The sequence below is a fragment of the Myodes glareolus genome, chromosome 12 (assembly GCF_982192425.1).
Source record: "Myodes glareolus chromosome 12, mMyoGla1.1, whole genome shotgun sequence".
Classification (NCBI taxonomy): Eukaryota; Metazoa; Chordata; class Mammalia; order Rodentia; family Cricetidae; genus Myodes; species Myodes glareolus.
This window is the reverse complement of record NC_142037.1, coordinates 24653941-24680541: the sequence shown is the minus strand read 5'-3', so window position 1 is coordinate 24680541 and position 26601 is coordinate 24653941. Positions and strand designations below refer to the sequence as shown.

The window sequence follows — 26601 nt, the reverse complement described above, 5'->3', positions numbered from 1 at the left end:
AGCTTTTAGGGGTGAGCCCACAGGCCGGCAGAGCAGGAGAGGGTGGCCGCGAACTAGAAACTGAAGATGCACTCTGATAACTCGATAATGAGCAGAGGCAGGCTGAAGGGAGAGCCTAGCGGGCTGAAGGGAGAGCCTAGCGGGCTGAAGGGAGAGCCTAGCGGTCCACACAGGTAGGGGAGGGGACTGTGGGAGACATCTCTCCCAGCCTGGACGAGCTGAGGTGTCAAGAGGGCAAATGAAAGCAGATGCCTGTAGATTCGGTCTCTGCAAGGACAGATGGAAACCAGTTCTCAGCTAAAGCAGTGCTTCTCAACCTGTGGGATGTATATTAGGTATCCCGCAGAGCAGATATGTATACAATGATTCGTAACAGTAGCAAACTTACAGTTAGGAAGTAGCAACAAAATAAGGAACCGTATCAAAGGGTCACAGCATTAGGAAGATTGAGAACCACGGAGCTGAAGGATCTCATTGAAGACTCAGAGCTACGGAAAACGTGCAAAGAACTCAGGGAGGCAGAGGCGATGCCTACTACTCGTGAACATCAGTCCCTTTCTGTCTCCTCCAAGGCAGGCCTTCCTTCTTCCACGTGGGCACTTTCTTCTTAACTAGATTTTGAGCAATCTGAGCAGGAGGTGCCCAGCACCAGCGCAAAGGGTTAGGGCTGATTGCTTTGAGCATAGATGTGCAGACAGAACCCCAGAGCCAACCAGAGTCCTCAGGGCAAAAGGTGACCTCTCTCTGTACCCAAGTAGGAGTGACACCAACTGACCTCTTACCCACCACTTCAGGACAGAGCAGTAAATGTACCTGAGTGCCAAAAATGTCCCCTCCCTCCCCAAGTTGGAGAGATGCAGGCCACCTGGGAAGGGACAAGTGGAGACACTCACAGTTGGACACAGGCTTCTTGGGGCTCTGGTTCTCTTGCAGCCTTTGTTCCCAGATGAGTCACTGTTTAGAGGGCAAAGCTAGCCTCACTGCAACCCTTGACATCTCTCCAAGCTTAACCCCCAAGGAGGTTTCATTTAAGGCAAACTGGCACACTTGCCTCTAGGGGTTGGTAGGACCCCCATAGAGGGTCCTGGCAGGAAAGGGACAGCATCTGGCCAGTGGAGCTGTGGTCAGAGTGGGAGCCTTTCCCGTATGGAGGTTCAGGGTGCAGTTCACTTCCTTTGCCCTGGCTCTCTCATCGTGTATACCCTCTGGCTGCTAGCCACACACTCCACCTGGATTCAGATGGGCACAGCAAACTGACAGCTGGGTAAAGTTGCTCTGCCTTAGTCAAGGTGAAGGTCACAGCTGGAGCTGCCAGAAGCCGGCCGGCCAGCTGTGGGTGTGCCCTTATTTTTCCTCCCACACCCACGGCAATACAGAGGCTCATTCATCCAGGCAGAGCAGGGCAGGGCCATGTGAATGTCACACTCTGTGCCTGCAGAGATGGCAGAGGCTTTTTTCCCCTCACAGAGACAACTGTTTGCAGTTAGAGCTTTGCCCTTCCTCTGAATCCTGGGTCAAGAGGGCAGGCTGGGCACACAGCGAGTCCCTGGTCTGTGGTCAACTACTTGGACATGATGGCACTTAGGGGTTTTTTGCTCGTTTTCCTTTTGCTGTTTTTGTTTGTTTGATAGGGTCTCACGTATCCCAGGCTGGTCTTGAACTTGCTATGTAGTTGAGGACGATGACTTTGATTCTTCTGCCTCTATCTCCTGAATGCCAGCATGCCTGGTTTATGCAGCAATGGAACCCACGGTTTCAGGCTTGCTAGGTAAACATACTAACAACTCAGTTACACCTCCTGCCTTGACATTCCCCTTTGGAGACAGGTCTGAGGATGCTGCCCAGGCTGGTCTGGAGTTCATGAGTTCAAATGATCCTCCTGCTTCAGCTTCTAGCTTAGTTAAGGCTGTAGGTGCAGACTAAATGTTAACCCATTTTGTGTAGGGATTGGGTTTTCACATGGCTAGGATGACCATGTTGTATGTGCACAGGTTTGAGAGGGGCCCAGACGCATGGCTGTGACTGGTAGTGCTGGATCTGGTTTCTCTCTTGAGCCATGGAGGAAGGAAGGGCCTGCCTGGGAGGGAGGCTGAAGCATGGCCTTGTGGAGACAGCCTGTCTTTCAAGATTCAGACTTTTGGGTCAGAGGTGGCCCTGATCCTGTTGCTTGATCAGGAGCAGAGCCCGTCACTCTTTCTGAGGCTACATGTTCCCTGCCAGGGCAGATGCAGCTATGTCTGCATGGTCCAGCATAGGTAGGCTTAGCTCTGCTAGGCTTTAATCATGGCACACACACACAGACATTCCCCATACTTCAAAACTAAATCACACTCCTGTACACAGCCTTCAGCCTGTCCAGTCGCCCCAGGCAAACCAAGTCTAGCCTTCCAAGGTCTTTATCCAAAGGTGCGGTGCGGGTGTGCTCTCGTTACAATATCCAAAACCTCCCTGAAGGAGTGCCAGTGAGGAGGTGTGGCTATTCACACCACACGGGCAGGTAAGCAGGAAAAGAACCCAAACACATAAAATGCTGTCTCTGCTACCATGGTCGTCTGCAGACTGAAACAGTTCACGGTGGAGAGCATTAGGGAAGGGGAGCAGCAGGACGGGGAGGGGATGGAAGGTGAGGGTCACGAATATACTCAAAGTGTATGACACACGCATGAGGATGTCATAATTAAGTCCATAATTTGACAGTGAATACACACACTACAGAAAACAATTGTGGTGGTTTTGAATTCTGTTCCCTTCATATCCTAACCACTCCTGGGACTTGTGGGCTTTTCAGGAGCCACCGTGGCTCACACAGCTAGCATGGCTAGTGATGGAGACTTTGAGATGCTCACACATCATTCCCCAGAGGCACCGCAGGATGAGGAATGGCTGAGGCTTGGAGTCAAGAACATTTACGAGGGGCGTGTGCTGCTTCCCGGCCTTTTCTCCAAGAACAGTCCTAACTTTGGGCAGATGCCTGGCTTTAGCCAAGAGCCGCATCCAAGAACATTGTGATCTCAATCCCCACTGGCTGCATTCCAAGACCCTGACACTGAGAACCTCCCAGGTCTCAGCAGGAGAGCACCACGTAGCTCCAACACCACGGCCTTTCTCAGGTCACTCCGCACGCCTGTGTGGCATGTCCCACCCTAGGTCTGGAACATTCTTCTTACGACTTCCACATCTGTTGATGGGAATGGCTCCTAACTGAGGAGGCTACAACAGTGGCTAGTGCGTGGTCAGGGGATGCAGATAGGGTCTCTGTTGTGTTCAGTGTACTGGATGGTAGCACTGGGGGGTTCAGTGTGGCCCTGGGGTACTCCTGGCCTGGGCCCTTTCCTGTTTGGAGACAGGACAAGAATCCAACAGAACCCGCATGGGTAAAGAGAGAGGAACAAGACCAACAGAGTGTGTGGTGCTTTTATTCAGTCTTTAAGTTGTGCTTCTTATTAAATGTGACCTTTTCCAAACTCCAGTCTTACAGTGTGTGCGCACATCGTGAGGGAGCTCCAGTGCCCTTTTGGAGCGAATAACCTACAAATTCAAACCAACACCCCGGCCACCTCACTGACTGCAGAGCATCTCAAGCACTACAGTTTCCCACTGGGCAGGCACACAGCCTTGGTAAAGGGATGCTGGAAGTGAGTCAATTCAAATGCAGGGAAAATACATGTTCTTAACTGAAATAAAATTAGTACATGGCCTTGTCCGTGTTCCATGATGCTACAGAAACACATTTTAAAAGTTTTTTTTTTAATCTCTTTTAATCAAATAAGCAAATCCAGAAAGGTCAAATTCTAAGGGGCTCTATACTATCAGGGAATATTATAAAAATAATCTGACTCCTATGACTAAAGAACACAGGTCACAGGGGCTGCACGGAGGCAATATACCTGAACCCTGGGCAGAAGGCAAAGGGCCCTGCCAGGGAATTCTCTGGATGGAAAACCCACTAGAGGCATTTGCACTGGAGAATACATTCCCTTCCTGTCTCTCAGCAGTTAAGGGCCATGGGAACTCGGGTAATGGAGAGCAGACAAGCAATTGCAGCATTAGCGTCTGGGAAATAACACTTTCAAATTCCCTTTCAGAGGTTTGAGGTCTGAAAGCAAATCATGGACTTAAATTAATTTTTCTTTCTATGCCTGTGGGGCACAGATGGGCGCCTCAGTTACTCTAGCACACAAGAGGGTGTCTGGGAGCAACTCTTTCAGGCTTTTTAGCTTCTCATGGAAGACACCGGTGGGCAATTACAGAGTGCAGTTTATTACAGAACAAACTGGATGAGAGAGAACCTTCAGTCATCTGAGAAAGTTTTATGCATGAATCACGTCTCCCTCTACTGATGAAAGCCAACCACAGCCCTCTGGCCCCACAGCTTGCATCCACTATGACTCCCACCTCTCCAGTTACCACAAAGCCTTCTTCCCACAACAACAGATGCTAGTGAAATACCCCCACACTCACTGACCCTCCTGAGGGGCGCACAGAGCAGTGGACTCTACAGCCACCTGTCTGCATCTCTCCTCTGAAAGTCACACCCATGGATGCTCTCTGCCCCTGTGGCCCTCGCTGACCTCCCCTGGTCCTCAGTCGCTCCCAGGCTAGCCATCGACAGTGGGAATGGGCGTGAGCCCTGGATCAGGCTTGGGACACAATGAGGGACAGCGAGCAGAAACTGAGCACTGTTCCTCCGGAAGCCAGGAGTCACTTACTGGAGGTGGCAGGCAGAGGTAAAAGTGTACACACATACAGCCCCACCTCCTGTCTCTTTGGTGTCTGAAAAATCCTGTCTAAATGAATACACACAGACAGGGTTCCCTCCCTGTTCTGTCCCAAGAGACACTTGTGATCCTTCTACTTGGTGGCCTGGCTGATCCAGGGTCCAGCTCTGGAATTACTCTTGCTTTTATCAATGTTTAATATAATGGCTGATTCCATATAAGCAATCAGAGATTTGATTAAAATGAATATATTATTCTAGATTGATTTTTTCCCCATTCAAATGTTTATATTCCATCTACCCTGAACAATCAGTTGAGGAAACAGGCACCTCCAAAGCCTCCCCAAGAATAGAAACTGTTGAAACAGCATTGCACACACTGGGTAAGGGAGACAAACAGCTGCCAGGGTAGGGTCCATCTTCACGGGGCTGGTTTTTTCAAGTCTCGAATCTGTTTAATCAGGTAGTTCTTCTCGTCAGCAAACTGCTCGTCATCTGTCCTTTCTTTCTGGAAGCTGCTCAGAAATTCAATGAGTTTGGGCTGATTTTTTAATAGAATCTCCACAATAGGCTGCGTTTTGTGAGGGCTGGCCACGAACACCTAAAACAGAGGGAAACATTTGAGCAATGTCTTTCTGGAATGATTCACAGGCCAGTGACAGGAATATGACTCAATAATCCTTGTTGCTTGTTTCCTTCATCACCAGCCTTGGAGCATCTGCTTCCTCAGCAGGAGGAAGCAGCACAGGCTCCCTCGAGAAGGCCATGGTCTCCCTGGTCCTTACGGCTCGTAACGGAACAGTCTCTAGCACTGCTACCCACAGTGACTCAATCCCTAGAGGGCCAGGGGCCCACACAGTCCAGGAAGAGGCTCCTGAGACTTCCACCCAGCAGGTCCAGAACCATGGGTGACAAGGATCAGCCTTGGGCCTCCTGGTTACACAGTATCTTAGGTTCCTCTTAGCTACCAGAGCAAAGAAAGCACAAAGGTGATTAGTAAACACCTTAAGACAAGTGAAAATGAAAATGTGAGAAACAGCACTCAGGCAGGCAAATCGTGGCTGTAAATGCCTACATTCTGAAGAGCGCTAACTTCACACTTTAAGAAACTAGGAAATGCAGTGAATCAAAGCAATAAACAAAGGAGCGAGGCAGAGGAGAGAAAACCCACAGAGAAATGACTAAGCCAGAAACTGGCTCGTGAGATGAAGCACTTTGTCAAGCCTCTGCTTAGACTGTTAGGAGCTGGATTCTGAAAGGTTAAACTTAGAGTGAAGCACTGCTAGCAACTTTGCTGAAACAAAAGTCGACGAGCAGTGGGCCAGTCCAGATAATGCCTAGTTCCTGGTCTCTGCAAGGCCAGCATTCCTGTCCCCTCCTCACCCAGTCCCTTACTCCAGCCCACAGGAAGACACTGCCTACATTTAGGGTGGGGCTTCCCACCTCAGGCAAACTGATCTAGGTAGTTCCTTACAGATGTCCCCAGAGCCTTGTCTCTTCAGTTATTTAGGTCCTGTCAAGTGGACAAGCAATATTAACCACCACAGATAGCTGAGAAAGATATTTAAATTCCTCAAGAAATAGAAAATTTCAGCAAACCTAACCAAAACCCACAACAAAGAAAAGCTCAGGACAGCTGACTTTCAACTGTTAAAATTTCTATCGACCATTTAAAGAAAAAAAATGAATGTAGTGTTTCTTCAATTTTTCAAAGGAGGAGGAGCATTCCTAGCCCATCCTATGAGGACAGCAATACCTTGACATAAAGCCAGACAAAGCGAGCTCTCAAAGGTCAATATCCCTATGAATGAAAAGGCAATTAACAGAATCGTACAGAGTGACCAAGTAAAACTTAGTTCCTCTTAAGACAGTGAAACACCAGGTGTACTGTGTTCCCCTTCCAGATTCATTTACAGCCCGACCCTCAGCACTGAAGGTGTCATTTTCTGAGGCAACATGAACGTTACAGATTCATCAGGCTCAGATGACATCATACTGGGTTAAAGGACCCCAATCTCATGACTGGTAACAAGGAATTTCAGATACAGAGGTACATGGGCGCAGAGAGGAATGGACTGATGTGCCCACGAGGAAAGACTGCTGGCAAGCACCAGAAGCTAGGAGAGAGGACCTAAGGATTCTCCTCGAAGCCTTCGAGGACCGACTTCACTGATACCTCAGCCTTGGACTTTGGTCTGCAGAAGTGGGAGAGAATACATTCTGCTCTTAGTGCTCTGTCATGCCCTAGCAAGCTGATGTCACACTGAGTGAATGCAGGAAAACCACACGGTCATCTCAATTTTTTCAGAATTTGACAAAGTTCAACACTTTTCAGATAAAAAATATTACAGCATGAAGCTGGGTCCTCACCTCAAACCCTACACAAAAATTATTAAAAATGAACCAAAGGACTCTTAAGAGCTACTAAGACATTTGGAGAAAACAACAGAGGACACACTCATGGCCCTACCCATCAGAGGAGCGGCTCTGAAGTTAACTCTTTGGTATACAGGACCCTGTTAAGACGGAGGGAGAAAGGATCTGCAGGTCATAATCTTAAGGATCTCATATCTGAACTATATAACTCAACAAGGCATAATATATCCTCGGAGCAAAGGACTTGAGGAATAAAAGTGACCAGTAATCCACAAGAAAAGAGATAGGGCAATGCAGGTCACACTGCAGTAGGATGTACAGGCATTGACATATCAAACAGAAAATGTGTGCTGAGCACAGGAGACACTGCAAACTGGAATGCACATAGTGGAGCTGCCATGGAAAAGTCTGGCATCTACCTGGTCAGCTAAGCAGCAAGTGACCGTGTGACCCAAACATGCTGTCAACACAGGGAAAAGGAATGTCCAAATAACACCTGTGCTCAGTGCTGACAGCAGGAGCAGTCACCAGCCCAAGTGTTAACAGCCTGAGTACCAATCAACAGATGAATGATACCCACGCTGTGGGGTCCGCCATGGACATCACAAGGAACAATGTGCTGAACAAGACACAACATGGATTTGACTCCATGCATACAACTGTCAGAACAGGCGGACCCACAGAGTGAAGAGCAGCCTGGTGGCTTCCAAGTGTAGCGGAGAAAGGAATGGAGAGACTGCCTAGTGCACAGGGTTTCCTTCTGGGGTGCTGGAACACTGACATAATCTGTGGGGGTGACAACTGTAAGCACAGCTCTGCCCTTTCAAACAGTCGACATATGAATTTTGATAGACATGGCTTTTGCTACAATAAACTAAAATTTACTTACAGAAAAGGCATTCCAGTCTTGTTCACACAATACCCGTGAGTGTGGTAGGAATCGCCAGTCACTCTCTGGCCTTTTCTGGTTGACATTTGTTTATAGGAGAGCCGCTAAAGTTCTCACTACAAACGGCCTGGCGTTCTGTGGGAACTACAGAAATAACTCACAGAAGCACTGCTTACAAAGGAGCGAGACTAGCGCACTGGACAAACCAGGCAGGCATGCTGGAGGAACTCTAGAGCACACACCCTAGACGCAAACCTGCAGAAACCTACAGGAGGCTTGAAAGCTTCAACACTGTCCCTTGTATTTCTGCTGATGACTCCCGAGCCCTCTGTTCAGAAGGCAGTTGTCACTAGACTCTCACACTGCCACTGTCTAAGGCTTTACTGGTGCGGTGGCAGGACCACAAGGTGACGTGTAGGAGACTTCAGGGTGGGAGCTCACTGCTGACTGATGTGTACAGAATAGCCGTTGTAGCTCCCATCCTAAAATATGTGCGATTTTCAAAGTCCCGCTAGACCAATGTAAACACATGAAAACTGCCTGTTGTGTTCTGGATTGTTGTCTCATGGCCTGCATCCCTCAGTTTACATGACAGGTCTCAGAAATGTAATTTATGGAGTTTTCAAGCACAGAGGAAAAGGCAGTAGCCACATTCAAATATTTAATTCAGGAAACAAAATATTTTATTCTTTATTTTAGATTCGAATGCTTCTTATGAATATTAAGCCTTGCATACACCTTCACTGATCTCATCCAAATTTTTTTTTTTCACCAGGAAGGATTGGAGCTGATGAGGCACAGGAGGACTTTGTACATGTGACATGGAGCTGCCCATGTACAAGTCCATTCCATAGAAGTAAAAATAAAGTAGCCATTCTTACACACATGCACGCACACACACGCACGTGCACACACACGCACGTGCACACACACACACACATACACACACACACACAAACTGGTGATCTTAGAGACGGCTAGCTTGCTTCTGTTACAGAATGACTGGCCAAGCTCTACAAGGGAGGTGCCATGCCATGGATGACCAGACTCCCTGAACACCAAGGCAGGAAGCGAGGGTGGCAGAGGCCAGCAGGCTGGAAATTGACTCCCAGAGCGCCCACAACGGAGACACTGTTCTGTCATTGCTCTCTCGTTGTGATGAGGAGAGAAACCAGGGAAATGACACGTGAAGTAAGTAGAGCAGCTACAGTGGCGGAGATCTTGTAAAACCCCGGGTTACATCCCAGCACCACAATAAATAATACTAACTCAGTCCTCTAAACTCCTCCACTCAGACAGATTCACTACGAAGAAAGGCTTACGCAGTTTTTATCTTAAAGAAAACTGAGCTTGCATTATTTTACACATGGGTATGTACTCTGTTCTATCAATCTGCATTTTTGCCTTTTTGTTTTGTTTTTGCGGTACCAGGGGTTGAAGGTAACACCTCACACATTATAGTCAAGCCCTCTGCCTTTGGTCACACACATGCCAGCCCTGTTTTGCTTTTTGGGACGACATTGGTCAGGCTGCTCCTGAAACCATTCTATAACCCAGGCAGGTCTTGAACTCGTGATCTTCCTGGTCAGCTGGACTATTACAAGCCTTTACAAGCCTTCAACACAGAGTCTCTGTATACGCCAGAGCTGTCTCCACTTGAACAAAGCCAGGGTGGACTCACTGGGAATTGGCTAGCTGACTTGTATATGCCGTAGACTCTCATCGTTATAGGGAGAGGGTGGGCTGGGCAGAGGCTGCCTGCTGTGCTCTCTAGGTGAGGCTCAGAGCACTGGTACAGGTGATGGCTACTGCTGGTGCCATGCCAGAGCTGTGCCACATGCAAGCAGAGCACGCCTTTGGTTTAAAGTGCGTGCTCTTACCCACAGACGAGAGCAAGGAGAGGGAGGTGAAGTGTATGGTCACAACACTTCTGTAAAACAGCTTCAAAAGCAAAGAGCAGGGCAAGAGAACCGGAGTGCCTCTGACCTTCCTTCTCAAGTTTGTTCAGCTTTCTTCATATTGTCCTTGGATGTCTCTAGGAATTTACTTAGAGATATAGAATATATTAATTTGACTCATATAAATCAAGCCTTGCAAGTCTGTTGAACGGATATGAGGCTTTCTGATGACTTGCAAGCCATTTAGGTTTTAAAGGTTTTAGAACCAATCATATCGACACATAATTCATATTCCATGTAGTCTGTCCATTTAAAAATTATATCCCAATGATTTCTAGTATGGTCAAGGAATTGTGTGTCAACACATTCAACTTTAAGATACTTTTGTCACCCCAAAGAAGCCCTACACTCACCAGCAGTCACATCTACTGTGCCCCCCCCCCCGCCCCGCCACCTACCTCCTATCAATAGACAGTCTAATCAATGACAATATGTAACCCAGCACAGTGTTCTCGTGACCTGGTCATGCTGCGGCTGCAGTAGTTCCTCACACGCTTATTGTCAAAACATTGCTGAGTTTTGAGAAGGATTAATGGAGGCAATTCCTGCTCACATACATTTGGCAGTCACCCTCACACAGTAATTGCTGACTACATTATTATTTATCTCCTTTCTTAAATTGTCACCAAACCACACAGTTGTTTCCCAAATACCCAGTGTCACACTAAAGCCCCACAGCTAGGCGATGAGGTGCAGTGGAGAATGTATGCTAATAAACTTGTCCTTGAATCTCCCACACAAACAGCTTCCTCAGTCACAAAATGAGGGTCCTCCACCTGCCTAACTTTAGGAGGGCGAGAGGCATCTTCCGCTGGGGAAAGCACTGCCAACACAGATGATGCCCTGCCAGTACTGCCTTTGACTAGGTAGGTATTCAGATACATCTTGGAGACTTCACACAACTGGGGAAATAATGTAGATTATGTATCCAATTCAAAATTATATCAAAAGCCACCTAAAATTTTCTAGCACTGAAGCCTACTTGGGTTGTAGAGTAATAGCTAAGCATGCATGAGGTCCTGGGCTCAATTTCCAGTATAGAAAAAAAATGGTTATTTTCTTATTCTGCATTACAGGTACTAAATACAGGCTTCACTTTTTATTCTCCTAAAAATGTTTTAGGACGCTCTGAGTACTTTCACACCAAGCAGAACCCTACTAAGCTATATGCTCTGCTTTTACATTAGGAATTTCTTTTTTGTTGTTGTTGAAAAATTTATAAAATATATTCTGAATTTATTTTTCCCCTCCCCCAATTCTTCCCAGATCCTATCCACTCTACTTTATGTTTTTTGTTTCTTAAAAATCAATCTCTCTCTGTCTCTCTTCCTCCCTCCCTCCCCACCCCTCTCTCTCTCTCACACACACACACACTGCAAAGAAAACCTTTTATGAATCTCTTAAGGGAAGCATGTTTTAAATAGGAAGAAGCAGCGTCTTGACTGCGCGTTCTCACTTCCCTGCTCTGCCTGTGTTAGTAACTGAACGGAGTCAAGCAACACCAAATGAGGACAGCGTGAAGTCGAACACTCACTGTTTAAAAGCGTGCCTTGAAACATTAAACCAGCAGTACTATAAACAGTTTGTGTGTCTTAAGACAGTCTCACTAGCTGCCTAGGGTGGCACCAAACACCTGGACTCAGGCGACTGTCCTGTCTCAGCCTTTGGAGGAGCTAAGAGGATCAGGTATGCACCACCACGCCCAAATGCACAAGCCTTCAGGTACTGTTACAATATGGGACGTTAGTAAATCATTGCCAGTTCTCCAGCTCACTTAGTCCAGGAATGTCCTTGGAGCTGCTGCCAACAGAGCAGGTGTTATGGGGGAGGTTGTCCTCAAGGAAGTGAGTGGTTCATGGCTGGCTCTTCAGCAGCTGACCTATGGTCTGGCATTCCTTCCAGAGCTACTGGTGGCAAAGCTACTCCTGTCCAGAGGCACTGTGCACTAACTTTCCGCTGGACTGTCAGGCTGCCTTCTGTACCCGACGTTTTCATACACATGTCCGTCTGTAGTAACGGGGGCCTGAGTGAAGCATGGTGTATGCAGGACTGCTCTTGTCACTCACTGGCCATATCTGAGTTCCAGTGGCTTTAGGGGTGAGTCCACATCATAGGCAAACCCCTTTCAAAGTTTGGTGGGAAGTGGCATTGTTATTGGGGAAACTGGAAAGGAACGGAGCGGGGAGAGGTGAGCTAACAGCGGCTCAAGTTCTTTTCTGGGACAGCAAGGATACAAAGACACAGGCCTCAGAGCCCAGTAACTTCGTTTTTAATGTAAGCACTTCATTTTCAAATACAAAAGCAGGTGAATATGCCCATGCCTTCCGCTGGCACTGGTGCACAACCCAGACTGCTTCTCCTGACTCTCACCCCAGGATTTCCCATGTTGCAGCTGCACTGTCCAGGGCCCTGGACGTCCTGAAGTGGAGCTGCACAGGATCCCTGAACTCAGCCAGGTGATGGGGTTGGCATTGCCGGCCTGCGAAGGCATTTCCAGGAGCCTGTCCCAGATTCTGTGTAGCTCTACAGAGGACCCTTTGAGGGGAGGGCACCTATTCATAAAAAACTGAAAAGGTCTGGGACTTTTGCTTTTCTAAATAGCAAAAAATTATTTTTGGGAAGTAAACAAGTCATGCTTGAGCGGAAGAACAAGCTGAGGTGCAGGGTAGGCCCAGTTCACACACACAAGCAAACAGTGGTCAACACTTTTAAATGTTCCTACTCTGTCAACTGATTAGGGAAATGAAATTCAGATTGTCCAGGGACAGGAGCAGGCCATTTCTGGTTGGCCACATACTAAATCTTCCTATATTTATGCATTTCTGAACAAGATGAGATGACAGCAGATCTCATCTCGTTTGATGGGTGCACACCCGCAGGCACAGGGCGGCCTGGCACAGGGCTTTCTGTGCTGTCATTCCTCAGCAGAGTCTGAGGCTCGTCTGCCGCTCTCGGCCACTTGGGAGTTTCCCGGAACCACACGCTCACTCTTTGTTTCACTGCTGGCTTACTGTTCAGGAGACAGTTCTAACACAGAGAAGAGTGTAGAGTAAGATGTCGCGCGGCACCTCAGACACACAAGTTGTACATCGCTAGCCTGGCCTGCTTTCAACCACAGTGCAACTGCTGGACACCTCCCCTGTCCCCACACCTTTCCTCTGGGCCTGCAATTTATAAATCTAGGCAGAGTCAAGTTTTCAAATTAAAAAAAAAAAATCAGCTTGTCAATTGTGGAAATAAATGAAAATTTTAAGTTAACATTTTAATTATTCTAGTGGCTTCTTGGAAAATATCTGGAAATATCTAGAAATATTAAGTTTCTAACTTGTCAAAGCAACTACAGCCTTATAAACTGCTATGTTCTCCACTAAAAGACAAAGAACTCTGTCCCTGAACATACACCTTTAAGACCAAAACTTCTTGGAGCTCACTAAGCTTTTCATATCTACTCTACACATCAACTTCGAGAAAACAACCTGAACCTGGCAAAAGCTGGCCGGATGCAGAGTGTGAACTGCAACACACCTTATAGTAGTAAGAAATGCAATTAGTTAGCCACCGTTCAGGGCCATTCAGACTAGAATAAATATGCCCAAGGACTAAGGAAGATGTCTACTGTTCCAACGTTACACATGGCACAAATGTTCACGTATGGCACAGCATGATGTGATGAACTAGGATATATTAGTGGGATACTGCCAATACAGCCGAAGGACATGTGTCCACAGTAGTTAGGAGTCCAGGATGACAAACTAACTTTTACCTTCTATCTGTATAGATTTAAGTCTATTATCTAAAATTTCAGGGGATAGTCTTATTACTCAATGTTAGAAAAAAGACTCCCATTTCTAAAGCAGTAACAAACGAGCCCTGGGAGCTGGGCCCAGCCTCAGGACGTCCCTCGGGGTCAGAGAGGAGACTGGCGAAAGCAGAAGGCAGCAGCACTTAGGTCTTCCATTCTAGCTACTCTCGGATCGCACTTGTAATCTGTGGGGGAAATAAGTCTTTCTTTTTAATTATGTGTAGGTATGTGTGTCTCCATATGGGCATGTGCATGACTGCAGGTGCCTCCAGAGACCAGAGGCATGAAATCCCCTGGAGCTGGAATGTACAGATGGCAGTGAGCAACCACAGATGGGTACTGGAATCTGAACTCGGGTCCTCTGGAAGAGCAGCCAGTGCTTAACCTGTGAGCCATCTCTCCGGTCGTATGAGGGAAGCACTGAGCTGCTAAGTATGGTGGCAGAGCCACAAAGCTTGGCCTTGCTGAATTTCCCCATCCTCTTGGCTTCTAGTGAATACTAAAGAGGCCTTTACCAGGCAGGTCAAACATCATTTACTTTTCAGTGGATGTTAATTTGAAAACAACTGCTTATCTTACTGCATGATACTGGACGGCAGACCCTCTGCAGTTGGGCCAGCTTGTTGCAGATGTCAAACTTCTCTAAAGTTCTATGCAAAGACCAGAGGCAAATTTAAATTTGCCCAGTTGTGGCTAGAACCAAAGCACTGGTTTTCTGCAATTAGATTAGAATATAGTCTAAGTTTGCAAAACAAAAGGATTATCTCATTTTCTCCCAAGGAAAGGAAAGGAAAAAAAACAGGTACTTTGCCATCTCACAGCTGAAGAAAAACACAGTCAGGTATCAGCTCTTTACCTTAAAGACATGGAAGGCTTCAAACTGGATGTTAGGACTTTTGTCTCGGAGTAGGTTCATCATCAGTTTCAGGTTCTCTGGCTTGCTGATGTACTTGGTCATAATGGCAAAATTGTGGCGGTCCAGGATTAGCTCGCCTAGCAGCTGCAAGACACAAAGCCAAAGCCATTATTCGACTCTTCAAATACAGCTCACCAGGATGGAATCAAAACCCAAGGCTGGTCTGCAGAGTTGTGAAGCACTGTAAATGACAGGTGTGTGCCAGGTACAGCGGCAGGGCACCTGCTGCAGCCCCAGCTACTCAGGAGGTGGAGGCAGGAAGAACACTTGAGTCCATATTGAAAATATAATACACATATACAATTGATTTTTTTTTTTTGAGAAATGTTTCACATAGCCCAGGCAGGCTTAGAACACACTCCGTAGTTAGGATGACCTTGAAATTTTGATCTACCTCCCTAGTGTTAGGGTCACAGGCATGTGTCCTAACATCTGGATTATGTACTCTTGGTGACTGAATTCAGAGTTTTGTGCACATTAGGCAAGGACTCTACCAACTGAACTACAAAATCCCTCTACGGTGGAATTTCATTTAGTCATAAAAAAGAATAAAGTAAGTTGTTTGCTAGAAGTAAGTTGTTAACAACTGGAGATCTCCACACTAAGCAAAACAGATCAGAAAGACAAAAATCTCCTGTTTTCTCCCATTTATACAGATATAGAAAATCATATGCACATATACCATGGAGAGGAAAGTCAAGACTGGGAAAATGAGGGAACTAGAGGAAGAAGAGAAATGAGAATGTTCTAAATGTATGATATACTAGTATGTAAATTAATCTTTAGAAGCCCCCATACTACATACAATAAGTATACTATAAAATTTTTTTACATAAAAATTTATACTGATTCTTCAGTAAGGATTTGTTGAGGTTCCATTTATGACTTCAATTGGATTAAGTAATTCTAATTTTATTTTCTGCTCATACAAGCTTACAACTTTAGCCAGGTGTGTGGTACACTTAAGGAAACAAGTTCAAGGTCAGCCTAAGCTCCCTGAGGAAACCCTGACTTGAAAAAGCGAAGGGCGGGAGTATAGCTAGATGGAGGATCACTCGCACAGCACGCTCAGGGCCCTGTGTCTCCAGAATCCTATACTCTCTCTCACAGACACACAAAATACCCATGACCTTGAGCTCAACGTGTTCCAAAACTGCTATCACTAGCTGTCCTTAAAATAAGCATGTTCAGGAATGCATTTTTAATTAAGCATGCTCAGTAGTACACCCACCCCTAAAGTGATTTCCTACATGGATATTCATGGATATGCGTAGCTTATATCTCTAACTCAACATTACTTTGGAATTAGTAATTAGGGCATTACTTTGGAATGACTCCCATGTTGTCCTTAGTGCTGCAGGCAATAAATATTTCTCTATTCTTCTATTTTAGGGGGCCATGCTTATGCAAGCTTTGTGTTAATTAACATGTGAACAGTATGTTTAGTTTTTTAAAGTCTTTTGGCCATTAACTGACAATCTACTTTAATCAGTAGTGACAAGGACATTGGTGAAGCACAGTAGGGCAATACAACACACCACAAAGCAGTATTATTCTAAGTAAAGGGAACACATCCGCATTTTACTTAATCATGTAGCTAGTGTAATTAAGAGGTTCTCCTCCAAAACATGCTATTTTAATGAAATTGACCAAAGCACCAAAAAATTCCACCAAGCTTCTTTTTAATTACAATCTTTCTTGCTAGTAATTAAATGCCAGGCTTCTGAAGGAGGTCAGGAATAAGTTCCTAAGCTCCAGCACATGAGGGAAAGGAATCTCTCTCTTAATTACTTTTTCTTGGCCCAGGAGTCTAAGCATCCCAAGACCAACAAAGTCTAGGAAACTTTAGAACATGATTGACAAAAGGCAGTGGGTAGCCAACGCTTTGGAACCAGAAACTGACTTAGCACTTCAGCCAGTTTATACGATGAAGCTGTTTGCCCCTGCAACTATTTCACTTCTCATTTCCTACAACTATGGGACATCACAGACACAACCTTACAGGGTCCGTATTTGTAAATGTGGTTACAGGGACAGCAGCTACTGTGGCCATACATCTGATTCCTCAAAGGAAAAATCACGCTGGTGTCAGCAGAGCTCCCCAGAGTACCACTTTTCTCTGAGAGAGGAGGCAGCAAGGCTGAGTAAGCTTGATGCTGACACGTGGACCACTTCAGTCCACCACCCTCCAGCTCCCTTGCAAGGGCGGCAGACGCAGCACTGTTTCTGCAGCATCCCTGCCTTACAAGCCAGCACTCGGAAGCCAACTTGCCCTTTCATAGCTCTGTGTGTTGACACACACTTTAGTCTGCTCCTCACCGTCCCATCAAGCAATGCTCGACTTTATCATGTGTGTCCGCCAAATTTGAGATACCTGGTCTAGAAAGGAATTCGGACAAGAAAAGCAGGTCTTGGGAGATTAACAATGCTCTTGGGTACACAGGAACATTTGTAAATCAGTAGGAAAGGGAGTGTTACAGAAGTTTGTAAATCAGTAGGAAAGGGAGTGTTACAGGTGTTTCTGAACTAGGTGCAAAAGTCTGCTCCAGGCTTGAGTGGACAACCTCTGAGCAGGGGAAGGGCACTGAGGCCACAAGGACAGAGAGCTTCTTGCACATTCTGCTGTCCATCACTCTGTTGGAAGGAGGCTACTAATTAGTTCCTGGCTGCTTAGCCCTGACATAATAACATAGAAACTGTATTAATTAAATCACTGCTTGGACCATTAGCTCTAGCTTTTTATTGGCTAACTCTTATATATGAATTTAACCTATTTTTATTAATCTGTGTATGGCCACGTGCCGGTGGCTTACCATGTAAAGTTCTGGCATCTGTCTGCGGTGGGGCTGCATGACTTCTTTCTTGATTCCGCCTTCCTTCTCCCAGCATTCAGTTTGGTTTTCCCCACCTACCTCTGTTCTGCCCTATCAGGCCAAGCCAGTTTTCTTTATTCATTAATGGTAACCACAGCATATGGGGGGATCCCACATCATCACTCAGGTGCTGGATGGGTAGGTTCTACTCTTGGGTGCAGACATGCACTGTTGGAACCAGTTTCATAAGCCCACCAATCCCAGTTTTACCAACAGAATATTGTTGGACCCTTCTGGAGACCGAACTCTAAGGAAGGTGAATTCTAGGGTTCATGACTAGCAATATTTGCTTGAAGAACTTAGTTTGATTCATTGAACAAATACCTATAGTTCATACTTCTGGGCAGGGATGGAGCTCAATGGAGCTTATTGACCCAGGCCCTTGGGTTCCATCCCCCGTACTATAAAAATAAACAAATAAATTAAAAAGCCAGTATGTTCTTACAACAAGTAAGGCTCTGCTCTAATCTATTAAAATATGGACAGGAAAAGAGAACGAGATGGGGCAAAGCCAGTTAGAGAAAAAAAAAATGGAGAGGTGGGTGGGGAGACAACCTGGTAGAAAGAAAAGGCAAGACAGGCCAGGGGGAGAGCTTTCTGACTGGGCCTGAGGTCTCAGCGACAGGAAAGGCTTGGTCTGGTTTCTGGTCATTGTTGAAAATGGTTTAAGGATAAAATTTTAAGATCAAGAATAAAGTCCAAAGACCTCCTCTTTTAATTTGGTTCAATCACTCAGTGTCATACAAACTCTACTGTGGCTCAGTATCTGTCAGCCTCACACTGACAAAAGGGACTTGAGGCTGAGCGATGGTGGTGCACGCCTTTAATCCCAGCATTCGGGAGGCAGAGGCAGGCAGACCTCTGTAAATTCGAGGCCAGTCTGGTCTACAAAGCAAGTTCCAGGACAGACAGAGTTACACAGTGAAACCCTGTCTCAACAAACAAACAAACAAACAAACAAAGAGGAACTTGGGAAATATCAAAGGCAGCCGTTCTCAACCTTCTTTATGCTGTGACTCTTTAATCCAGTTCTTCATGTCATGGTGACCAACCATAAAACTATTTTCCCTGATATTTCATAACTCTTTATTTGCTACTGTTAGGAATCACAGTGTAGGTATCTGACATGCGAACCCCATGAGTGGTCTGTTCAGTTCAAAAGGGGCTGTGATCCCAGGCTGAGAACCACTGCTCTCAGGCAGCTCTCATGCTGGTCTGAGGGCACTCTCACTTTTTCTACTAGTCCCGTGGCCACTCCCCTCCAGCGCCTCTGTCCTTTAGTTCCTCTGCCTGTCCTTCTGCCCTTAGATGGGTCTAAAGCTGTGACATTGGGGCACATCTTAATTGTCTTGCTAATTAAATTTGCTCAGTGACAACTCTGTGTTACTTTTACTGTTTTGCTGTTACTTTTAGCCCCTACTCTCATCTCCCTCCTGTTAAGCCCCATTAATCCCCACAAGGTCTTTTCCACATTTAACCAGGACCAGTGATGTGAGCGCGGGTTTGGAGCTACCCAGTGGAGCTCACAACTAAACACAAAGATTCCTCGTCTCAGAACTTTCAGTAGTGACAGTTAAGCAGGGGGCTTCAGCACATCTCTGGACATAGTACAACAGTTCTGAGGTCACTGCTCTGTCTAAGGTCAGTTCCTTGGCCTCAATATGAGGAGCTCCGGAACAGGACAAAGTTTCTCTAAATGGGTCACCTTTCATTGGTTTCTATGCAAGGGGAACCTCAATAACAAGTGCTGAATGACTGGCTGAAAACTGATGTCAACTAAGTCAGAAGCTGGGGCAATGACAGCATAAATAAAGGGAAACACAGCGTGACTAAAGCAAACCACAGGAGAAGAAATGGAGAAGTATTACAAAACAGACTTAGTTCATTACCTTACTTTAAAATTGCATCGAATATTGAGAGTATATACCCTGTCTATCCTGTGGTCACCACCATCCTGACATCCCAAGTGAGCTGCGCAGCAGTTAGAAGGCAAACAAACTGCATGGCTGACTCAGGATTACTAGCTGATAAAAAGTGTTCTGACAATGAAATGTGGTTGGCAAATGTATTTTAGGAAAATAGTTACAACCCTGGGAGAGAAACGCTTCTCCTAATTTAGAATCCCCATGATATTTCAACTCTATAAGCCTGTATCATAGCTAAGAGCTGTTCCCATTCGAAAACATTAGGTTTATCATCTCCAAACTAAAAGCATTGAGGGGAATTTAAATATTTGTGTTTTGTGTGTTATACTTTGGAATTGTCACTTCTCTGAGTGTCCTGCACAGAGATGCAGCAGAGGCATTGGATTGGTTCATTCTCCCATTTCTGTTGTAAGGTACACTGGCGTGATTTCTAGGGGCTTTAACAGGTCTTCCCGACAGTCACCTCCATCCCAGTCACTGTGGCCAGCTTCTTTCTCTTCATCTCTAAAATATTCTCAGGAGAGAACCGTGTGGTTCTGATTATGTCAACTTAGGTTTGGTAATATTCCTAAGTAAAATACTCCACATCTGACTTCAGCATATACTTATTATTCATGTTGTTGCTTCCAGAGTATCCGAAGTAGGACACTTCCATTATTTTGCGGCAAAGCTCAATCAGAGCACAAAGCATAACCGTTGAGTTACTTCTCAAACTGAAGGACCCTGAATTTTCTGTATTTACTTATGCAGAGTAGACACTGTTTGCTAGCAAGATGTCAGCTTACAAGGACTTAAGGAAATCTGCTATTACCTTTAAAGATTGTCTCTTAGTCACATAATTCTCCGACTGCAGCAGTTTCTCATACTCTTCAAAGACCTAAGAAGAAGAAAGGAAGTCTGTAAGAGCAGCAGTGTCCTCTGTAGCAGGAGTGTGCTCACTCCTCCAGAGGTCCTCAGACCGAGCCCCAACACTGCTGCACACAGAGGGCTCAGCAGCTTACTCCTCATCTGGACACAGGACCAGGACAGGAAACTGAAGGCATATGGGATCCATGCTGACCATTAGTTCTACAAACCAGAAATTCAGTTGAAAGATGGAATAATTTTGAATCCTCTAAATCTATTAAAAGCTTCAAGATAACACATTTTAAAGAAATCTGTTTCTATAGTTTGGAGGCTGCAGGTCCACACTTTGTGAAAAGAGTAAACTATACTTAGGGCTTGCTTAGGACTGTCAAATCCATAATGTCAATAGGAGTCAACAGGTGAGGCTTGGGTGACCATTGCTAGACAGTGACCATGTCACTCCTATTGGCTTGTGTGAACTTTCACCATTCTCACAAAAAGCCATGACCCCGGGACATGGATCTTGCTGCATCTCAATGTAGTCGTTGGTCATGGGCTAGAGCCTTTGGGAGCACAGAGCACAGCAGTGGGGGAAGCTTGTTATCCACTGCCCTCCATTTGTGGGCACATCATTCAGAGAACATTAGAGCTGCAGGAACAAACAGCCAGAAGCAAAAAACCTAAGGGACAGAGAGGGACAGGACAGCCTCAGGCGGCTGAGTGATAGGCTTATGTGCATACCCAACAAAACTTTTGATTTAGAATTGAGAAGTACAAGTATGCAGCTCAGATTAAAGTCACGACACTATTCTCTTTCATAAGCCATTTTGTTCTCTTGAACGCAGGGAAAACATTATAGCTCAGCTACGGAGGTTTTACCTAAAAGTACATGTACTGGAAATCTGCCCCTCCCCCCCAATCATAATAAGAATGATTATTAATAAGAGTGTTAATTTCATCAATAGACTAATTTCTTGATAAAGTCATAGTTGAATGGATTTTTAGGAGGAGATATGCCACTAAAGGTCATGATCTCTCTCTCTCTCTCTGAGTGTGTATGTAGTGTACATGTATGTTTGTTCACGTTGATGGCTGTCTTCTTTGATTGCTCTGCAGTATATATTGAGACACAGTATTTTATTGAACCAAGAGTTCACCAGTTCAGCTAGTGGCTAGTCTGCTTGTCTCAAGGATTGTCTGTTCATCTGTTTCTGTCTCCTATGCACTGAGATTGCTGGGGTTCTGCTAGGCCCATCTGAGTTTTTAAGTGGGTTCTGAGGACCCAAACTCCAGTCCTCATGTTAAACCTGCTGAGCCATCCCCTCCAACCCCAGGGGCATGCTTTTTCAGGGTACATTTTGTCTCTGGACTCCTCCTCTGACTCCTGGCTGCCATAGGGTGAGTATATTTCCATTGCCACATGCTTTCCACATGAAGCTCTGACCCACAATAGGTCTAGTAACAGAGCCAGGTGACCATGGACTGAAACCATATTCCAAAATAAACTAAGTTATTCTTCTTATATTCTGTCACAGCAACAAAAAGAAGACCAACACTTGACATTTTATAGATTAATATGTTCACCAGGCAAATTATGCTCACTGTGAATCTAAAATATAAATACAGTGGAGCCAGAGTCCTGGTTCTTTCTCACCGTCCCTCTCAGCCTTTCCTTCTGGTCCATCTCCATTTCCTTGTGACACCCATCTACTGCAGAAATATTTTCTACTACAGCCACCATATGGGGCTAGGACTCAGAGTGGGGTGACAGCAGCCAAAGAGGAGAACACCCATCCAAAGCAGACAAGACCGGATATCTATGCTGAACACACTTCCTTCCAATGGGCAATCTGAACCCAGAGGCATAGGCCTCAAGCCTGGTTATCTAGACCTGCAAATTTCTGGCTTCAAAGGACACAGGTCTTTAGTTCTCAGGTCTTAGAACTATAAGTCTCTGAGACTGTCAGCTCAGACCCCAAGTCTTCTTCATTTCCTACCTATATGCAGGTTCCATCTAAACAGCCAGCCATGAGTAACAAACAAGAAGGAAAAAGAAAGAAGTCTTAAAAATGACTTTACTTACGGTGTCATAATTTTGCTCTAAGAAGTCCGCTACCAACACTTTATGTCTGGTTAACAAATCCTAAAAAAGAACAAGCCATGAAGAAATATTACTATAGCTAGTGACCTTGTTATTAAAATGGAGGATAATCTTTGCTTCTATGGGTTGATAAATTGATTCACTTCAAACACAGAAGCTGGAAAAGAACATTTTCATTTACAACACAAACTTATTTCCATCCATACCTTAAGATATGAAGTCCAAATTTGTTTCAGATGAAAACAATGGCAAAACACTGAGTGTCAAATCTAGTGTTTAAATAGTAGAAATAAAATTTAAGTGGTAAACACATCTATGAGGTAACTTTACAGAATATTTTTACTTCATGATTATAATCAACATGCAAACAAAGTCTGATGATCTTTATCAAGGCCAGTAACTAATTGTCAAGCCCCATACCACATAGGCTGAGCTCCAGCAATCCTTCTGCCTCAGCCTCAGCATAGAGATCTGAGACACATGCATGCTTCAGCGCCTTGTTGTAACTAATTGTCAAACAAGAATTCTGAATGACACAAAACCTGACCTCAAAAACTAATACAAAAGATTTCCCAACATTCTAATCTTTCATCGCTTTCCTAACCACTGTGTGTGTGTGTGTGTGTGTGTGTGTCCGTGCGCACGCATGTATGTGTGTTTTGTATGCACAAATGTGTGCTGAAGTGCACCTGCCCATGTATGGGTGGGGGGATCAGAGGATGATGTTGGGTCCTGCTCTGTCTCTACTCTATTCCCTTAAGAAAGGGTCTCTCACTGAAGTTGGTGGAAAACAAGCCCCAGTGGTCTTCTTGTTCTTGCCCTTCACAGCTCTGGGGTTAACAGGTAGGTATGTGGGCAACTCAGATATTTTATGTTCTTAAAACATTGGACCGTTTCCCCAGACCCTTAACCACTTCAATTATTTACTTACTTTTATACTTTACTATTGCGGTTGTGTGCACAGTCTGGGGAGAGGCGTGCAGGCCACACACTCATGTGGAGATTAGAGGGCAGCTCGGCAGAGCTGCTTCATCCGTCCACCCTGAAGTGGGTTCTGAGGGCTGAACTCAGGCCAGGCCCGTGAAGCACCTGCTGGACCCACTGAGCCATCTCTGCTCCCACCCCAGATGGCGAGAGCAGGACTCTAGAAGCACAGGCGTGACATCTGACATGTCTCCTCAGCACTGTCTACCTGCCCTCAGGTCATGAGATAGACACACACTGCAAGTTACTGAGTTATGTAATGTGTTTTCTCAGGGTTGAAGAGAATCAATCTCATCTTACCATAGACATAAATTTGCAGAAAACTGCAAAAAACCATGAAGGAACTTCTGGTTTTCTTTAACTCACACCTAAATCATATCCCTATTTCACCCCAATGTTTGAAAAAAAAAATGCCTCATCTAATTTCTATTATATACTTAGAGGCTAAATACCCAACTTAGGTTATGTGAAAAATTTAATTAAAAACAATTTTTTTTAACCTGCCCAGAATAAAGTATAATACTTTAATACAGTTAATTAAAAAATTCTCCCCCTCCCCTGACACACAGTAGGTGGGGGAGGGGAGGGGCATGTGAGTGGAGCTGCCATGGAAGCCAGAAGAGGATACCAGATCCCCTGGAGTTAGAGTTACAGGCTGCTCTGAGCTGTTGGGCAAGGTGCTTGTGACTAAACTCAGGTCCCTCTGAAGACATCCCCTGAGACATCTCTCTAGCCCCCTACTTCTATTTAAATAATAAAAAAGGAGACTGGTTAAAGCATTTTTGCACAGCTTTTAAGCAACCTTATTTGTTGGCTGTAAACACATTCACTGTATGTGGATGATATTCGGGCGCAGTGTGCACTGGTCTGTGGCTTGCTATGCTTTGGATCATCTCCCCATGGTGCTAGGATCACCTACAGACCGCGGGTTAAATGGTCCCAAATGCCAGTGCAGTGCTGCTGCCTGAGGTATGGGGAGGGAGGGAGGGACATGAAGTCTCACTATGCTGGCTCAGGCTCAGGCTGTTTGACCGCCTGGGTGGGACTAGTGGCTATAAACACAAGAGCTCAGCTGGACAGAGTGGGGACTTTGAAGGGACAGCACTGCCACTCTCCGTCTACACTGAAGCGTGCAGCACTGCCCCACCACACCCTCATTGCCAGGAGGTTTTGTTCACCACAGCCCCAAAGTACCAACCAGCTAACCATGTTCTGAAGCTGTAAGTTAAGATGAAGTTTCGGTTGGGTATCTCAAGTATTTTGCCATACAAAGCTGTGGAAAGGTAACACATGATGCAGTCAGGTAATTTTAGCACATGCATTACCTAATATATTTGCTTATTTGCACTGATAACAAAAAATACACTCTTAGTGATTTTCACAACACAACACACTGCTATTAACAGGGACCAACATGTTCCATAATAAACCAACATATATTTGTATACCTAATGGAAATCTTGTATCCCCAGACCATCTCTTACCCCAGGACCATTCTGGTTTTTCCTTCTATGAGTTTAATATCTTTAGATTCCACATATGAACGATGCCATTTATCTTCCTGTTGTGTCTTACTTACTTAACATAATTCCTTGAGGTTCCTCAACGTTGATGTAAATGGCAGGATTTCTTTCTTTTTATAGCTAAATAGTACTCCATTGCAGGTGTACAACACATTTTCCTTTCTTTTGTGTTTGTGTGTATGATGTGTATATGGTGTGTGTCAGGACAATGCAATAATGGACATCAGAGGACGATTTTGGGGAGCTGTTTTTATTTTGCCTTCAACCTTTGTTTTGAGCAGTATTCTCTCATTTCTTACTGAGCGGCACACTCCAGGCTTCTGGGTGATTCTCCTCCCTCTGCCTCCCATCTCACTACTGAGGTGCTTCCATCATAAATGCATGCCACCACATTTGACTTTTCATGTGGCTTCATTCTGGGGATAAAATTCCGGATGCCAGGCTCGCAGTGGCCTCTCACCAGGCACTACCTCATTTATTTATTCACTTGTCTGTCAGTGGACACTCAGGCTGATTCCTTTCCCTGCTATTGTGAACAATGCTATAGTAACTACTCTTCAACACACTTCATTTTCTTTGTCAATACCCATGAATGGGACTGTTAAGTCTTATAATAATCCCATTTTACATTTCTGAGGTTTGTCCATACTGTTTTCCACAGTACTTCACCATTTTGAGTTCATATAAATAATATGCAACCGTTTATTTTTCTTCACATCTTTGTCTCATGCAGCCAAGGCTAGCTCCAAACTCACTATGTAGTTGAAGCTGGTCTTGAACTGATCTTCCTGCGTCTACCTCCCAGCTACTGAGATGACAGGCCTGTGTAGCTCAGCAAGCTTCTGTCTTTCTTAGAATACCCTTTCTTGAAGATGAGAGGAGGCTATTTGTAGTTTTACAATCTTCAAGCTCAACCACAACGTCATGAGCCTTTAACTTGACTGGTCCCTTTGCTGATATGGTGAAACTTTTCTTCGTGGAGCAGAGCACTGAGAACTGTTTTGGAACCGGGGCTTTCAAGTAGGGAAACACTCTATGGGGGCTCCATTCCTACCCGACTGGGGTCCTTTCTAATGAGTTCTGTGTCAGGACATCCAGGAGACATTAAGCTGTTGCAGAGCATTTGGGGCAATCTCTAAGCAGATATGGGATCTTCATCTGTAGCTGCAGCTCCTTCCCCACATCTGGTAGGAGCCCCTGTGCAGTTTAGGGAATTTTCCATGCTCAGAGAAAGCAGAAGGTGTATCTTTATGGGTTGCAGCAGACGCTGTAAGCTGTGCACCTGTGGGGGCTCTCTAACCACTGCATCAGTCTCTGAGCATATGATAAACACATCAACAAACCCTCAAGTTCATATATATGGAGACCATGTGCTAAAACTCAGGGATCATATTGCATGTGCATGCCTATGTACACAGTTGTTAATTTACTATAGATCATAATATAATATGAGGGGGGAGATGCAGAAACATTAGCTTGAATCCTACTCAAGAAGGAAACGGTAGAAGCATGCAAAGTAAAAACAAGTGAAATTTTGAAGAATTTTAAATTAAAAAAAAAATCACTGAGTGAATTCTTTCACTTTATTTCCTAACCATTTGGTTTGATAAGGGAAAGTTCTTCACAGTATCAATATTAAGCTTTAAAAAAATCTGCCGTTGACATTCCTACTGAGTCGGCCGTGGAGAAAG

General features: G+C 45.2%; 1 protein-coding gene across 7 annotated transcripts in view; it reads right to left on the bottom strand.

Annotated features, from left to right (window-relative positions):
- Positions 1-3400: 3400 nt before the first annotated feature.
- The window catches only part of Cab39l (calcium binding protein 39 like), a 105433-nt gene continuing 82232 nt past the window's right edge, over positions 3401-26601 (bottom strand). For 6 of the 7 annotated variants that reach the window (XM_048448199.3, XM_048448190.3, XM_085698611.2 and 3 more), the window contains 4 exons: positions 22386-22445; positions 20268-20333; positions 14599-14742; positions 12188-12967 (listed from right to left, as the gene is read on the bottom strand). In XM_048448199.3, the coding sequence (XP_048304156.3) occupies positions 12737-12967; positions 14599-14742; positions 20268-20333; positions 22386-22445 (501 nt within the window). In that variant the 3' untranslated portion in view covers positions 12188-12736. Of the gene's footprint in view, positions 5319-12187; positions 12968-14598; positions 14743-20267; positions 20334-22385; positions 22446-26601 lie in introns of those variants that run through there. The other variant, XM_048448182.3, reaches the window with a different exon arrangement.